The sequence below is a fragment of the Phoenix dactylifera genome, chromosome 6 (genome assembly GCF_051530095.1).
Source record: "Phoenix dactylifera cultivar Ajwa chromosome 6, Ajwa_hap1_PhDact_Kaust_v1.1, whole genome shotgun sequence".
NCBI classification, from domain to species: Eukaryota; Viridiplantae; Streptophyta; class Magnoliopsida; order Arecales; family Arecaceae; genus Phoenix; species Phoenix dactylifera.
In genome coordinates, this window is record NC_143195.1 from 3,173,302 (window position 1) to 3,191,599 (window position 18,298).

Here is an 18,298-nt window from a genome sequence, read left to right on the forward strand (position 1 = left end):
TTATACAGAGATATATCCTTAATTTTATGCTTCTACCAGCTATCATATCGCTCTAAATATGGGAAGATACATTGCTAATTTTGTGCTATGATATCTCTCTAAATATGAGAAGATGCATCCCTGATTTTGTGCTCCTAACAGCTATCATATCTCTCTAAATATGAGAAGCTATTTACCATAATTGTTATACAGATGTGCATAGCTCTTACTTTACAAATATATGGCTGTGTTGTGCGGCTAATATGTGCATGTAAACTGCTAACATGCATGTGTCTAAAACCCTAATGGGCTGGGCCAGCACACACCCTAATGGGCTGGGCTAGCACATACTTCTATCATACTGATATCTCCCTTCACATTGATGCTGGTTGATCAAGAAGCATCACTTTGCCAACCAGAAACTGATGACGCTGCTGGGTCATAGCCTTGGTAGACACATCAGCAATCTGAAGGTCAGTGGAAACATGCGGAAGAGAAGTGACATGAGGATCTACAACTTTTCGAATAGAATGGCAATCCACTTCGAGGTGCTTGGTATGCTCATGTCACGCCCCAAACCCATCACTCGGGTCGACCACGTGACACGGCCACATAATCCCTAAAGTAAAACCCTAGAGATCATGTAAGGCCTAAAAGGTACAATATTTCCAAAAATTTCCAAAATCAAAGATTAATGTAATTCAATCAAATCCAATTAAAATGTACTGATTTATTACATAATTTCAAATGTCCATAAATAAAAGATAAGCTACTTCTAACTATCTAGCAGTCTGACTCCAGATCGATCTCACTTCTTGTCCCACCCGACAGATTCTACGAATCCAGTGCCTCTGAAAAAGAAAGTAAGTGTAGTATGAGCTTTTCCAGCCCAGTAAGAATCCCAACAGCCACACACAGTAATAATGATAAAATCATCAAAGTAACAAATAAATGTCATTTCATCATTTCAAAAGCTCAACAAACAACAAGTATATATAACCATTTCATATACATAAATCCTTTTTCACATTATGTGATCCATTCACGTATTACTCTGATTCCCAAGTTTTAGAATTTATCACTTCTGGCTTTGAACTAACCAAGATCATAACCCAGTCCAAGACTATACAAATCCCACGCATAAGCTCGTGGCAGCTATCCCACGCGTAAGCCCGTGGAGGCTATCCTACGCATAAGCTCGTAGAGGCTATCCCACGCATCAGCTCGTGGCAGCTATCCTACGCATAAGCTCGTAGAGGCTATCTCATGACAAGGTTAGTCCAACCCATTTTACATTTCTAGTTTTACATGTTTAATCACATTTCAATCACATCACATATTTTCATAAATTCTCAAAAATATAATAATTCTTCCCAATTTAATTATTCCAATACTTTCACACTAAACCAAATGCACACCTCATATGTGTCATACAAGCTCATAAAATTAATAACAACATACTGATATAAAAATATCCAACGATAAATCCAATACATGCATAAATAGAGGTGCTCAAATGTAAGGATTCTTACAAGAAATTGTAGACCGACTCAAACAAGGATCCGAATTACAACCTATGCACTGGGGTGCTGAGTCCCCTGATCAAAATCTCCTGGCACCGCTGACTCTTCCCCTACAACATCAATTATAAATCACAAACTAAATTATTTAATATTCTAAACCATAATTCACATCTACTATGGGGTCCATCACCAGGTCTCCAAACATCTCAATCCCTCCAGATCTAGGGCAGTCGGGGTGGTCCGACTTCCACCCTTGTACCACCGGCCTACGTCGTCGCCCGCCGTGGCCGCAGCCACGCCGGCGACGATGGCCGGTCCTGGTGAAGAGACCAAGAGAAAGGAAGATCCCTCTCTCTTCATGGTTGGGAGTACATCTCCCTCCCTTAAATCTCTTTGGTCCAAGGGTAATAGCCATGGTGGCTGCCCTCTCCTTCCCCACCCCAACACGCCTCGGCCACCACTGGCCGAACCATCGCCGGCCGCCACTGTTGCAGTGGCCGGCGATGGGGGCCGGCCAATAGAGGGAGGGAAGAAAAAGTCGACAGAGGTCAGAAGAGAGGCGCTTACAGGCCCTCTGTCGTCTTCTTCTTCCCTAAGACCCGGATCCCCTCCCCTTACCATCATCATCGAGGACCACCCTGATGGTGGCTCGGTCCCAATCAACGCCCAAATGCCATGGATGCCGGCCAATCCCGGCGGCCGGCGGTGGCAAGATCTGGAAGAGAGAGGCCGAAATAGGGGTACTCTATTTCGGATCCCTCTCTGACGATTTCACTGGCCAAAACCCAATTCAACACCGCCCTAACCCTAGCAAAGGAAGCACAAGGGAAGGAGCCACGCTTACCTCGGTCCGACGGGGTGTTCCGGCGACCTTTCCGGCGAGGAATCGGTGGAGAAATCCGTGAGCAACTCGGATTGAAACCAACGGATCCAAGGCCTCTTCGTGCGATTGGTGGGGATCTTCGTTGAAGGAAGGAGGATTTATGGTATCCTCCTTGATCGGCCGGCTCGCGAAATCCGCCGCCTTCCCCCACGATCGCCGTCTTCTCCGGTGGTAACTCCCCCCCCTCTCGCGATTCTTCTTCCACGATCGTGCCTAGGGCACGATCGTAAATGGTAGATGGGCCCGGCTTCTTCGGGCCGGCCCATCAATCTCTCTCTCTGTTTTTTTTCCTGATCTGGGTTCTCACAGCTCATGTAACACAAGATTAGTAGCAATCTGAATGGCACTCGTGTTATCAGCATGGAGAGGAGTAGGATCAGATTGAGGAAATCCAAGCTCAGCTAGGAGCCCATGAAGCCATTTAATTTTGGACCAAGCAATAGACATGGCACGATACTCTGACTCAGTCGAAGATTTGGAAACACGATCCTGCTTCTTACTCTTCCAAGATATTAAGGAATCTCCAAGAAACATACACCAACCCGTGACAGAGCGACGAGTATTTGGACATCCTGCCTAATAAGAATCACTAAAAGCAACAAGATGAATAGGAGAACCAGTTGGAAAGAACAATCCACGATTAGGAGAGCCTCGAAGATACTGAATGATATGGCGAACAACCGCCAAATGTAGATGCCGTGGGGATTGCATAAACTGGCTAACTTGCTGGACAACAAAAGAGATATCTGGCCATGTAATAGTCAGATAATTCAAGCTGCCAACTAACTGCCGAAATCGAGTAGGATCAGGAAGAAGATCGCCCTCCTCGCGACGATACTTAACATTTATTTTCAGAGGAGTGTCCACAGAGGAGGAGGGGTCAAGTCATCAAAACTAGGAAGAATAGAAACTGCAGGAGATGACTCAACATGAGTGGAAAAGAAGTACTGAGTCTTAAAGAAGACAACATTGCGAGAAACACGAATTCTGTTGGAGCATGGATCATAGCAAACAAAGCCTTTTTGAGAAACACTGTATCCCATAAAGGTGCATTTAACAGATTGAGCAGAAAGTTTGTGGCATTCATGAGAAGGCAAATGCACAAAGCAAACACAACCAAAAGTATGCAAATCATGATACCTAGGATGCTGACGGTAAAGACGATAATATGGAGAGTGGAGGTTTAACACTTGAGATGGCAATTTATTAATTAAATAAACTGCAGTAGACAAAGCCTCAACCTAGAATTTAGATGGAACATAAGACTCAAATAATAAAGTTCGAACGACATCCAAAAGATCACGGTTCTTTCGTTCAGCCATGCCATTTTGCTGTGGCGTATATGGGCATGAGGGTTGTGAGACAAGACCTTTTTGATGCAGAAAATTATGAACCCCGTGAGACATATCTTCTCCACTAGAATCATATCTCAACACTTTAATACCAGTAGAAAATTGAGTCTCAATATATGCTAGAAAGGTCTGAAAAATAGAGAAGACCTCATATTTGGAACGTAGAAAATACACCTAGGTAAACCGACTATAATCATCATGAGAAATAATAGGTGTAATGCCCCAAACATCACTATGAATAATATCAAAATACCTTTCTGCATGATTACCAAGAGAAGGAAAGGAAGAGTCTTACTCTTTCCTAATTTACATGTAGAACAATCAAAGAAAAGGCCATGAGAAGAAAATTGATTTGTATTGCCCAACAAACCAGAGTTCAACAAATGAGACAAAATAGTGGAATTTGGATGGCTTAAACGTTTATGCCATACTTCACTCTTATTTTTAACAGCAGTATAAGCCACAGATATGAAACTAGGAATGGAAAAGTGCAGCAAAAACAATCTCCCAACTTTAGTCCCCTTCGCGATCATCATCCCTGACACCTGATCCTGCACAAGACAACCATCACGAGAAAAATGGACATCACAGTTGTTATCCACCAATTGACCAACGAAATAAGACTAGAAGAAAGTCCAGGCGATGCAAAAATATTCTTGAAAGATGAAGTAATATCCCTAACAATAGTAATAGATAAATTACTTTCATTAGCAATCTGAATATGTGATGAACCATGAAACAGACGAACATTTCTAAGCATATCAGATGAACCTGTTATATGATTTGATGCACCAGAATCAACAAACCAAGGCTGAGATGGTGTAGTACCCTTACCTTGCAGCCCTAAGGCTGAAAAGGCCGAAACAATCATCTGCCGCACCATTCAGGAGTAAGAACAACTAGTCCAGCAACCATAGAACTGTGTTGGGAGGGGGGGTCTCAGGCCCAAGCCCCCACGCCAAGCCGTCCGCCAAGGGTTAGGAGATTGCTTCAATGATTCACTGCCTTGGACCGATTAGAGGTAACACTCACACAATTGCAAGGATATTCAATGAAACAACTAACTTTATTCAACTCGGAATTGAAGAACAAACAAAAGAAAAACAGAAAATAAATTTAGTAGAGCATTAAAGGATCTCTGCTAGCCCAAATCTAATAAAAGGATCGGAAGGACCCTTTACTAGCCCAATCTAGTGGAGATTGATGTATCAACCACTAGCTCATGTCCTAGACAACTTATCTAAGGATCGAAATTGGCACAAGTGCCGCCCAAGCCTTTCGGCCGACTCTCTCAAAGAGAAACAAAACTCAACTCGACAATGGATGCCTCACAAAAGGCTCTACAACCCTTTAAATAACTACAGACTCCTAAGAAAAGAAAAAGATTCAGTGACAATTGATAGACTTCCAAGTTTATCTAATTAGTTAAGTTGGCCGCACGAGGGACCCAAACTTGGAAAGATTCCTTGTGGCGTGATGAAGCAAATCCTTCAAACATGGTAAGGGGGAATCTGGGACGCACATCCTGGTTGGCCGGGACGCGGGATCCGGTTGGCGTTGAAGACCCCCTGCTGAAGTTGGACTCCTCTCGGGACGCGTCCTGGTTGACCGGGATGCAAGGTCCGATCGATCTGTGCCATCTGTCCCACTGCTGAAGCTTCCTTTGCTCGGTTGGCTATGGAAGAGTCCTTGCTTGGCATGGACTCCTCCATGGATTCGTTGGCTTTCCCATGAAGACCGAACATGCTGTTTATGGCGTCGTCCCATGTGGCTCCCTTGGATTGCTTCTGTGTGGCTCGGTTGGATGCATGAGCGTCCCCTTGGCTTGGACTTCGGCTGGATATAGCATGCATGGAAGAGTCCTGCTGGGACTTGGTCACTGCATGGCTGGCCAAGGGCTAGGTGGCGTGCGCGCTAGGTGCGCGCTGGCAGAGTCCCAGTCCACCTGCGACTGGGCTGGCGGGCTGACCGCCAGCTGGCTGTGCATGAGGTCGGGCGCGTGGGCGCGCTTGCTGCTGCATGTCCCTGCTGGCCGGGGTCCTCTGGTCGTGCGCGGGCGGGCACGCGCTGGTGTGCGGCCGCTGGCTGTTGGGCAGGCGCAGGCGTGGGCTCGTGCTCGACTAGGCTGGGCGAAGGCACTGTCTAGCCTAGCTGGTACTTGCGCGCGCAGGTTGGACGCCGGGTGCGCGCGGGTTGGCTACCGTTTGCATTGGGTTGGCGCTCGGGTGCTCGTGGGACGACGCTCCGGTGCTGGCGAGGTTCGGCGTGTGCGGCCAAGAGGCTGGGCGTGCGCTTATTGTTTAGCGAGTGGGCGTGTGCATGCACCTGTGGTCGGGTGCCCGGTTGCGCGCGGCGTGCGCTGTGCGCGACCTGTTCCTGCGTGCGGTCAGGGCTCTCGCGTGCAAGTGCTGTGCGGTCGGCTGCCTGGCGCGCGGGTGCTGGGCATGGCATCTCGCGCAAGTCTGCAGGCTGTTGGGCGCTGCGCGCAGGCTGGTGTGTTGAGGACCCACGACGGCGCCACCACCATGGCGCAGGCCCGAGCACCGCACTGAGCCAATTGACGAGCCTTGAGGGCGGCCAACCCTTGGTCGGCCACTTAGGGCCACAGCAGACAGGCGCACTCGACCTCGCCACGACACTGCAAGCATCAGCCACGTGGGCCGCACCACACGCATGGAGCAATGCGTACGGAGGGGCCGCAGCCGGCATGGCACACGGCCAAGCGCCCCAGCACGCGCGTGGCACTGCGGCCAACCCGCAGTTTAGCCAGTCCCGCGCAACAACGCACGCAGCCATTCTTGGCCGCGCTCGCCAGGGGCCGTGTGCAGCAGTGCGCACGGCCAGCAGGGGCCTGCCCCGCAGGCCCGTGCGCCCGCAGGGCCGTGGTGTTGCGGACCCAAGACGGTCGAACCGCAAAAGAGGTCAGTCAAGCCAAAGTCCGGAAGCATTGGCCGAGGCCAACCTCGGCCAAGACCAACCAGCAGGCCAAATCCACTGCTTGGAGGCTTGCCAAAGCAGTGGCCAACCTCGCCAACAGCGCACACTCGTCAGGCGTGCGCAACCCACCGCACGTGTACACCGCAGGCACGCGGCCCTCCACGCGTACAACAGTAGGCGCGCAGACCCCTGCGTGCACACCAGCCCGCGCGCGGCCCTCCGCGTGCGGCTCTCCGCACGCCAGATAGCCAGCGCGCAGCCTTCCGCGTGCCCGACGCCCAGCAGCGTGTGGCCCTTCGCGGGCACGCACAGCAGCGCGCGGACCCCTGCGCGCACCAAACTCAGCATGCGGCTCTCCGCGCGCATGATCAGCAGCCGGGGCGGCCAACGCCCAGGCGCTAGGCCGACCCGACGCCACGCACACTAGCGCGCGCCCGACGCTCTGCGCCCACGCCCGCCTGGCGCGCCCGAACCTCGCCATGGCTAGACAGGGTCGGTGCGCAGCCAGACCACCAGTCCACGCCGTGCCAGCACCCGGCACACGCTTAACAACCTGTTGTGCGCACGCCAAGAGTGGGCATGGACATGGGTGATGACAAGGGGCACCAGCCCATGCGCGCGCACCTGAGCGCACGCACACAAGAGATGGATCAAATGCACGGCATGGCATAGCAAGTACAAGGCTCGGCCAACACTGCATTCAGCCGAGCGCAATCAGGCCAATCGGGTCAAAGGCAAGCGCATGGGTTGAGCCAAGCCAAAAACAACATAATCAGTCTGAGCCCATGCGCATTGAATCATGACTAGCCAGCGCATGCGTGCTCGAAGGCCAAAAACGGAAAGCCACAATCGGCCGAGCCAAAGGCCTGGCCAAGGGACAAGTGGCAACCATTCGCGCGTAGCAGCAAACAAGGTAAGGCCCTGCAAGACAGCGCTCGGCCAAAGACAGCAGGCCGAGCCACATGGCAGAAATCCCAACACAAGCGCAGGGCCAAACAAGGAAGAAGCACGCGCAGAATCAAAGGAGTCGTCCGCGGACTCTTCCATAAATATGGAAAGATACATCCCTAATTTTGTGGTATCATATATCTCTATATATAGAAAGATACGTCCTTGATTTTGTGCTCCTACCAGCTATCATATCTCTCTAAATATGAGAAGCTATTTATGATAATTGTTAACAGATGTGCACAACTCTTACTTTACAAATATATGGTTGTTTTGTGCGGCTAACATGTGCATGTAAACTGCTAAGATGCTTGTGTCTAAAACCCTAATGGGCTGGGTTGGCACGCACGTCTATCATACTGACAGGCTAGTGGTTACCACTATCCATGAATGCGAGGAGTGGTTGAACCACCTATCATGCATGGCAATAGTGGTCCATGTGGCACTAGGATAAGTATCTATAGTGAGTAGTGGTACCCATTTTTCTACTACTCATGACGTGAGCAGAAGGGTAGCGCTATTTACCATGCATGGAATAGTGGGCCATGCGGAACACTAGCAAGGATAACTGGTAGAAGTAATTAATGGCACCCATCTTACCACTATCTAGGTCGTGAGTGAAGTGGTAGCACTACTAGCACTCTTGGCAATAGTAGCCCATGTGGCATGCAATGGCAAGGATAAGTGTCAAGGTAGTTAATGAGGGTCACTTATAAATATCATATTGTCATGATGAAAAGGGATCCTTCGACATCTATATCAATGAATTCTATTTTATCTTAGCTTTACTTTATCTTGTACTTACCAACTGGATTTTACCTTAGATATCACCTACTATAGCCTAGGCTACAACCTATCCTTATCTATCTTCCTCGAACGGCGATGTGATGGTGGCGACAATTGTTGAAGGTCAAGGTATCTCGCTACTCTCGTATCTGCCCTTCAATCACCCTCTTTCCGGTTGCATTAATACTGGTGGCATGCTCATGCACTTATATACTTGTCTTGCCATTGACTTGTCAAACAAACTTTCTGACATGCACATCCCTACGCGACTCTTGCAAACAATCTGGAAAAGCAGTTCTTTCATGAAGCAATTAATAGATATGCCTAAATATAGAGAAAGTTTTTAATAAAACCTAGATATGTTTAACAAATACATTTGATAAAATGAGATTCACGAATGTGGTTTTAGCCTCAAAATATCAAGGTCTACTCTTCCGGTCATAAGACTTCAATTTTTCTTTGACACACCGGATCAGAATTATGCCTTTTTGCTCTCTCCAACCTCGATAGACAATATTTAGTTTGAATTTCATATCTCTTGAGAGCTATAACCTTTCTCAATATTTTAATGCTCACTGGAGAATCCTAAATAGTCAAAGGAAATGGGCACCCAGTTTTTTTGATCCATTTTCACTAAAGAGGGGTGCCATGAAAATAAAAAGGTGTAATGTAGATGTAGGTGGCATCCTTTGTCACATTGGGACACCCAATTAGATGTTTTGATATTGATTACTCGACTCGCTTATAAAGCACAAAGACTCACATGGCTTGTTACTCACACCATGTACTCCAATATGTACCCAAATCTCATTCTTTCTTTCTCCTTATCTTTATTGTTCTTGTACTTAAATATATACTAGTAATGCTTTATAAAATCTTCTATTCTTTGTTTCCCTTAAAGTTTTTTTACATGGTCTTGTTTCTGCCTGACTGTAAGCATCTTTTTCACCAACTTCTTTCAATTATTTGATTCGTATGTTTTAATGTTCCTTCGTATTTGAAGGCTGGGGCGTAAATTATTTGATATCATAGCACCAGATATAAGGAATTCTAAATTATAATTGATCACAACGGAGCAAGCACAAGTCTGGGTACAAGTTCATTTCATTGTTTTGAGTTCTTTGATGATAATCCATAATAAATATTCTTCAGAAAAGAATACAAAATTGCAACGAAATATGTGTCCTTTTAAAGAAAAAAAACAAACTTTTGTTTTGGATAGCATTAACAGCAGTCAAAAATAATGTTCCAGTCAATAAGTCTAGAAGCTGCATGTAACTTTTTAGTTGTACTGAACTTGAAGGATCATGTTTGATATTGTGGTATGAGACACTAGTATCTTGAGGTCCATTTTATGTACATACAATGGAATTTCTACTTTGCAAATAATTTAATGTGAGTATGCTTCATGGAAGAATTGAAAGATAAGTACAATTCTAAATAATTCAAAGTAGAAATTCAAAGATAAGAATTTCTGCTTTGCAGAAGGTACATGTAGTTTATCTATTGAAATGCTTTGCTTCTACACTTCGTTGGATTAATTTTGCTGGAAATATTGAGCAAGATTTATCTTTATATCTCAAGATTAACATCAGGATGATCAAAATGAAATCCCTTTGTTTTATCCTCGCAGATCTCAGATATAACTATAAGTCTCCTGATGTTTTTTTTTTCTTCCTTTTATCAATGTTAGCCACAGGAGGAAAAAAAATTAGGAGTGCACAATTTGGCAATCACTAAAGTGTCTCCAAGAAATTTTTGTTGACATTTGGGCCATGCAGAGAGGGAATTTTTCCTTCATAAGCTCCTTGGTGCTGTCATTGCTTCAATCTTTCTTATTGATCAGAAACAAGCAGCTGCCCTTTATTTCTTTGAAGTGATTGAATTTACCCTTGCAACACTGGATAGCATGCTTGGTCTGGCCTAGTATTTGATAACTCTTTTTAAATCAATTAAATGAAATTGTTGAGACTCTAGAAGAAAGTAAAGAAAGGTATAGAAGAGACAGCTGACAGCCTTCTCCATGTTTCCTTATTAAGGTAATAAGTTATCAAGGAGACAGTGGGAGTGAGAAATATGATGTTTAAAAAAAGAGGTAAAACAAGAAAAAAACATGAAATAGTCCACCAAGAATGAAAAACTATCTTGGATTATTGTGGAGCTTAGTAACCCAAAGTCAAAACCAGTGTTCTCGATAGTTAAGCTCTCTGCTCTGTCCACCTCCAGCTTAGATCACTAAAAATTAAACCTAACTCTCTCATATATATATATAACTTGGACCCCTGATACAGAGTGCTATGATTCCTTTTCGTCTGTCTAATTCATAGCGATATATCTAAGTTGGATGAATCAATTAAGCTCTGAAGTTTCAATTATTATGTTATCTTTTTCACCAATTGCCTTATGATGTCATAGAGCTCTATAAAAAGTAGAAGATATAAGTGACAACTACTCTTCCTCATTGTTTGAAATTTCCTGCTAAACTTGGGTTCCTCTATGATGACAGATCCTCTCTCACTCCATAAATCAATATCCCACAATACTAAGCATCATAAGAAAGTGTGTACAGCTTCATCTTTAGACTTTGTATGTGGATATATTTATGCATTAATGAAAATTGTTTTAGAATAGCCGTATGAAGAATATGTAGATAATATATCTTTTTCATTATGTAGCATGCTGTTGCATACACCAAGGTTCTCATGATACATCTATTGAACTGTGATCTAACCTTGTTTCTCATAATATCTTGATCCAGGTCGTGGGAACCCTCTTTACTCACCATCAAAAATGTTTACTAGTTGATACAGAGGCTTCTCGAACTACAAGAAAAATTACTGCATTCGTTGGAGGTCTTGATCTTTGTGATGGTCGCTATGATACACCAGAACATAGACTTTTTCGTGATCTCGACACTGTATTTCTCAATGATTTTCATAATCCCACCATTCCTGTGAGTATAATTTTTCTCCATTGTTGTTTCCTCTTAATTCTCATGTTTATATCTACTTTAATTGCCAATTTTATTTAGATAGACTCGGTAATAAAGTAGCAAGTTTAACTTCAAACTTATAGAGCATACGCTATGCATTTTACCTTAACTTGTGCTTCCATCTTCCATCTGTTGGGATCCCGTGCACGCCACAGAGGAATCAGAACGCAGCGGAAGAGGCATGCGCGGATTCGTGTTCATTGCATGAACGTATTTTTAAAACTGACGTTCGTAGATAGATTAGGACTAAAACTTTTGGAATTAAGGAAGATCAGATCTTCACCTTGTGCAGGTAGATGATCACCACAATCTGATGATCGTGGTATTGTAGGAAGGTTCGCTTAAAGCCGCACACGTGTCCGGCCTCTACGGCTATCCACACGAGGCAGAGGACCAATCCAAATGCCCGAATCTCCTCAGGGTGCTAGCTCTCTTGCAGAGATAGTTTTAGATGGCTGAAATCTCTCTCTCCTTTGTAGCAACCAACACTTTGATTGCTCTCTCTTGAGGAAGAGGAAGAGGAGAGGGAAGAAGAAAAGGAAGCACCCTTGCTGCCTTTTCTTTTTGCGGTGGAAGAAGGGAGAGAGGAAGAACCACACGCCTCCCCTTTTTTTTTCTTTTGCTTGCGGCTGAAAAACCCCAGAGAGAGAGGAGGGGCTGCCGTATCTCATAAGGAATAAGAGGAGGGGGCTGCACGCCCCCTTTTTTTAACCCTAGGCGTGAGCTCCTACAAATTAGGAGCTCACGTCTGTCCTTTTTTTTCAAAAGGAGGGGCGTACTTTTCTCCTCACGTAAAAACCAAGGGTTACGCCCCTCCCTCTTTTCCTCTCATGCCCCACGCTCCACTTAATCAAATTAAGTGGGGCGTGGGGCCTCTTTTATGGGTGTCTAATCCTTTTCTAAAGAGGATTAGGTGGCCTCCAAAACTTATCCATAAGAGTCCTAATCCAATTAGGACCCAATTGAATCATGACTCAATTGAACTCTTCAATTCTAATCCAATCTGGAGTCATCTTTATTTATTAGATAAAAATTAATTAGGACTTAAGAAATCCTAATTAATTGGTTATTAACAATACCATCATTTATCATTGAATTTTTAAAAATAATTGATATACAATGATATTATTTTTATTCAATCAATATGTGGTTATATTCATATTTATAATAAAAAAATAATATTATTTAAACATTGAGTAATGATTAATAATAAAAAATTATCATACCTAGTAAATAATAAATAATAAATGTTTTTGTCACACCCTGACTCGAACTCACGAGCGGAATGTATGGCAGATGGCAGCATATCTCTAGGGTTAAATCTCCATAGGACATGCTAGGTTTGCCTTTTTCATATAAATATCAACTCAAAATCTAGACAGTGGTATTATTCCAACAACAATACTTCTAGCATACTAAATTTGATATTATTGTTTAGATAATCTTATAAAGTAAAAATATATAATTTATCTTATCAATTCTTTAATTTAAAAAAATTATATATAAAGTCAACTAAACCCAAGTTTTCTTTTTGCTCAGCCCATAGTTCCCATCCAATCTACTCTTTGGCATTTGAAAAATGTAGAAAGAGATAAGTGAGCTAAAGCTCAGTAAGTAACCTAACCTCTAGTTGGATCAAACATATTATGCATAAAATATCAATTTTCATAATATAAGATTGTTAATTATAAACAAAAGCATGTTGATGTAAACTATATAAATTTCAAAAATATTTAATCCATCTTAACAAAAGATAAATTTCCAAGCCAATGTATTTAAACCATTCACTCTCTCCTTGTTTTTACGATTGTGGCCATGATTGGCTTGTGGTAAGCCTCGGAAGAGACTAGCTTCTAACTACAACTAGCATGTGCCAGTGATTGTCACACTAGAGGCCCAGAAGGAAATTACTTTGAGAGTACATAGAAAACATGCTTGCGGCAGCATGTAATAGTGATCACCCTACTAGCATGGCCCAGAAGAAAATTAGCTCCTGACTACAATATACTATCAATCAGCATATGCTAATGATCGTCTCTTTGGAGGTCCGCAAGGAGATTAGATCCTGAACCCATGTGATCATAGTCAGACTAGAGAGCAAACATCATATCTGATTAAATCAACACATTTATCGATGCAACAAACATTTGTTTTATGCTCGGCACGTCTCATGTTTGATCTAATATTTTAAAATACTTTTGTATGTCGAGCATATATGATATTTAATTTAAACATAACATATACATAAATAATATTTGTAACTTAAATTTCAAATAGTTAGACTACTATTCAAATGCATGTATAAAATTTAGCAATAAATCGGTTCATATAACATGCATGATAAAAATACTAGTAGCAGATCAAACGAAATGCTGAGAATATCTTCAACCAGATTACACACGACCTAGACCGAATATATAAGTGATTAGATTTTTTTCTAAAATGAATACAGATGCTATTTTGAAATCTTGGAAATCTTTAGGTCCGTAGACCCACTTGGGACTCCACATCTTAAATTCTTCTAGATCAGAAGTTATGACTCTAGATCTACCTACTGGTAGCCAAGATTTGGGTGCACATCTGCAAGCCTAAAACTAACCCCCCAGGAGTACCAAATATCCCCGGATCCAAGAAGACTTGGCAATCACCTTGAATGCAGGGTTGAGACCCGTCATTCGTGACCTATGGTGTGGCTACAGGGAGGTGGAGGACCCACCCGTTGGCCTCACCATCACTCGATGAGGAGAGAGAGAAGAAAGAGATAGAGAGAGAAATAGAAAGAGAGAGAGAGAATGAGAGAGCAAATGTGAGAGAGATGAAGGCAGGGACAACACTTCCACGAGAAGAAATACAGAGGAGGAAGAGAGAGGGGAGAAGAGAGGAAGGAGGGCAGAGGCTCGCTATTAAGGTAGCCTTAGCTCCCGGTGACACGATGGAGGGCACCTATGGAATAGGGACGACCCTTTATCTTCCATCATAGGGTCGTGTGGGAGTGAAAAGGGAAGAAAAAGAAGCGGAAGAGAACTTATTGTCGAGGTGGTCACGGTCCTGGCATGCAAAGCAGTGGTATGGCAGCTGCTGTCGCAAAGCAAAAAGCAGGGGATTCACGGATGAAGTAGGGAAGAGGAGGAAAGGATGAGATGCGAGTGGAGTCGGGGGCTCGATTGGGTCTAAATAGGGAGAGAGGGCGGTGAGGGAAGGTGGTGGCCTCCCTGGTAGGCGATTTAGAGGAAGGTGACAACCTCCCTACTGGCTAGCAGAGGGAAAGCCGATTGGGGGAAGGGGTTGGGGTGCTTTGGCCAATCAGCAGTTGGCTAATGAGTCTCGAAGAGAGGGATTGTTGATGGGCGCCCAAAGTTTGGTGGGCGCTACCTCAAATCGATAGTAGGGTGGTTCCTTGCGGCCTGAAACATCGGTGCCCCTGTTTCGAAATGAAACAATGGACCATGGTCTGCCGTACCGGCCGGTACAGGCCGGTACGTACCGGTCTGGCCTGAGACCGGTATCGGATTAGCTTGGAATCCGATACTGGTAGTTTATTGTTGAAGAACTGGTACGGACCAGTACGGGACTGGTATGTACCAGTCCGGACCGGTACCGGTACGCCGACCGGTATCGGTACGCCGACCGATACCGGTACGTCGGACCTTGCAATGGACATTTAATTTTTTTTCTAATTTTTGAATTGAAGTTGTCAAACCATTCACCAACTTTTATTTTGTTGATGTTGGCAAGCCGTCTGCTGACTTTACTATGGGCGAAGTTGGCAAAGCATCTGCCGATTTTATTCTAGGTGAAGTCAGCAAATTGTTTGCTGACTTCGGTTCAGGGCCTAGATGAACTTGGTCTAGATGGACCGGCTCTTATAGTTTGGTACTAGTATTTGTTACTAATATTAAATAACAAAGAGAATTGTTATTAAGTATTAAAAATAAAGTTGTTTTTGTATATTTTGTTCAAATATAATAAATAATATTAATAATTTAATATTAATAATATTATTTAGTTAACAATAATTAATAGAGTAACTATTAGTTATTAATGTATTATTTTTATTTTAAATATTTTAAATAATTAATATGTAGATAATTTTATTTAATTCAAAGACTTTGAACTGCAGTTTTTTTTGATATTCACTTCCTAGACAAACCAAATGGTGAAATTTCACTTTTAGTAAGTCATTTTTTAGAAACTGATCACTTTCCAATTCGGTTACTTTCCTATAAACCATGTGCCCCCTATGTAGGCGATGAGAATCTGCAGAAGAACTGTTTTAAATCATATAAAAATAAGATTGTTATTTATCCATGTTGATCGTGTGTTATGATATTAGTATATGCAACTTTGAACCTCCAGTTTTTTTTTTTTAATGAGAAAATAATGTGAATTGTTGGACATATCATAGTCTCTTTTAGTTCTTTCGGTACTCTGGAGCAATGTGCCTATGGATATTTAATCAGACTACAACTGTTCCAGCTCCTTATTCATATCTATGGCCTTTTAACTTAATGCTGTAATAATAGCCAAAAGATGATTCATTTTTTATTTACTTTAGGTTCTGGTTGTGCATACAGATAGAAGATTTCTGACACTATCAGACTATGGTAACAAGTGTTACTCTTGGATAACTATTCGACCTAGAAGCTAAGAAAAACAGTAATCGAAAATCAATAAGTGAGTGTGCACTGAAAATGTTTAAATTGTTTTAAGCAATAATTAAAAATCTTTTTCTTGTTATAGATCTGTTGGACATGTCTAGTGCACTTATCACCCTTGAGTTTATCAGGTTTCATTCTGTAACTTGCACAGCGTCCCCTTTTTACATAGAGTTGGGAACTTGGGATCTTTATCTTTAGGTACTCTGTAATTCTCTTGCAATCTTGCATTTTCTTTTTGTCCTTCTTGGTGATGTACAGGGACAAACTAAAGGCCCAAGACAACCATGGCATGATCTACACTGCAAAATCGATGGGCCTGCTGCCTATGATGTCCTTGAGAATTTTGAGCAGCGCTGGAAGAAAGCATCAAGATTTTGGGTGCTTGGACAGAAATTTAAGGGAGTAACTCACTGGCATGACGACGCCTTAATAAAGATAGATCGTATCTCATGGATACTTAGTCCTTCATGTAGTGATCCTTATGGCGATCCCAATTTGTGGGTTTCTGAGGAAAAAGATTCTGAAAACTGGCACATTCAGGTCTGTGACATGTGACTTACCAAAAAGTAATTGTTCTATTTTAATTATTTTTAGATCCTTATTAATGATGTTCAGCTTATCAGATTTTCCGATCTATTGACTCTGGATCGGTGAAAGGGTTCCCCAGATCTGTGCATGAAGCTGAGGCTCAGGTCTGTCCAAAGACACAAGTCCTTTTTATTCAAATGTTCTTGATTTCAATGTTATTCAAGAATCAAGATACTTTATTGTCATTCTATATGCGAAGTATACTTATGCTATTATTTACTAGAGCTAGCAATGTATTGGTTTGGAATTGTGAAGAATAGTGTTTTTCTAAAGGACCTTCTTTATTTGTCAATGATCTATAACAGAATCTTGTTTGTGGAAAGAATCTGGTAATTGACAAGAGCATCCACACAGCATATGTAAAGGCCATCAGATCTGCGCAACACTTCATATATATTGAGAATCAGTATTTTATAGGTTCTTCTTATGGTTGGCCATCTTATCAAAATGCAGGTTTGAAACATTCCCTTCAGTACATTTACTATTCGAATTCTACTTTATTACATTTCGTCTGTACTCCTGGAATATCTGATAGTATTTCTCTGGAGCCAAAGTTGGAAAACTAGGATACTGCATTTTGTGTGTTCTTAGGATGTGCCTATATATCTTTGCTGTGGCCGCATGGGATTTTGCTTGCCCGATTTCTTGATCAAGAAATACCTTACATAATGAACTTGCTAGACTTTACTGTGTTAAAGTCCCATTATTGTCTAAACAGCAGTTTACAACTCATTGGAAAACTCTTTAGTTTTAGATCTTATCAACAATTTGAGAATCCATCTTGGCACATCCACGTGGTACTGCTTAGTTTTAGTTGGCCTTTAACTTATACAAAGAGAGTTAGCTTTTATCTTAGAGCATATAGGGTTGAAATGCATGGTTGTTGCAAAGATAGTGGTCATAACATCCAGGTAATGTTTCTTAGCTATCCGAACACAGTAGATTCCAAAGGAACATTCCTAATCCTTGTTGAATTCAAAGTTTATACTTTAGTGATTAGAAATTTTGTAAGTTTCGTTGTGATGAGATGATTTGTTGTTCTGCTCTTGGAGTGGAGTCTGCGTGCTATCAATTAACTCCATCAAACGCCCCTTAATTGGTTACATTTTTATCTACATCAATTTTGTGTCAGCATATTATAAACTTGAGGCTGGCCCCGGCAAATATACTAACCTTGTTTAACTGGACCTGTTTGTTTGTTATTATTATCTTTTAGCACTTCTAAAGAATGCCTCTGCATTGTCAACCTCATGAATGACTTTCAAAAGATGCCAATATTTAAGGTTGATATCAGGGTAGGCCGAATCGGACTGAACCGCCTGGTTTGGCCCGTACCGAACCGACCTGGTGGGAAACCGGGTCGGTTCACCTATTGAAATCAGTTCTAGCCCCAAACCAGCCAGAACGGGTTCCAAACTGACCGCAACCAGCTGGAAAGGCCCGAATCAGTCGGAACCTGCTGGTTTCATTCGAACTCGGTGCGACTCGTCCGGTTCCACTGAGTCGACCCGGCTTGGAACCAGGCCCCTTTCCCCTCTGCTTCTTGTGTTAAAAACAAGTGTTGGGTTCGGCCAAGGTTCGCTGTACCGGTCGGTACCAGTCGGTACCGAGCGTACCGTACCCGTACCGATGGGTACCGGTATCGGTACACC

At 43.0% G+C, this 18,298-nt stretch overlaps 1 protein-coding gene across 6 annotated transcripts in view; it reads left to right on the forward strand.

Annotated features, from left to right (window-relative positions):
- LOC103703829 (phospholipase D delta-like) overlaps positions 1-18,298 on the forward strand; it is a 73,011-nt gene that overhangs the window by 20,111 nt on the left and 34,602 nt on the right. For all 6 annotated transcript variants that reach the window (XM_026803314.4, XM_039126838.3, XM_088723159.2 and 3 more), the window contains exons 3-6: positions 11,167-11,361; positions 16,317-16,598; positions 16,682-16,750; positions 16,952-17,099. In XM_026803314.4, the coding sequence (XP_026659115.4) occupies positions 11,167-11,361; positions 16,317-16,598; positions 16,682-16,750; positions 16,952-17,099 (694 nt within the window). The remainder of the gene's footprint in view (positions 1-11,166; positions 11,362-16,316; positions 16,599-16,681; positions 16,751-16,951; positions 17,100-18,298) is intronic.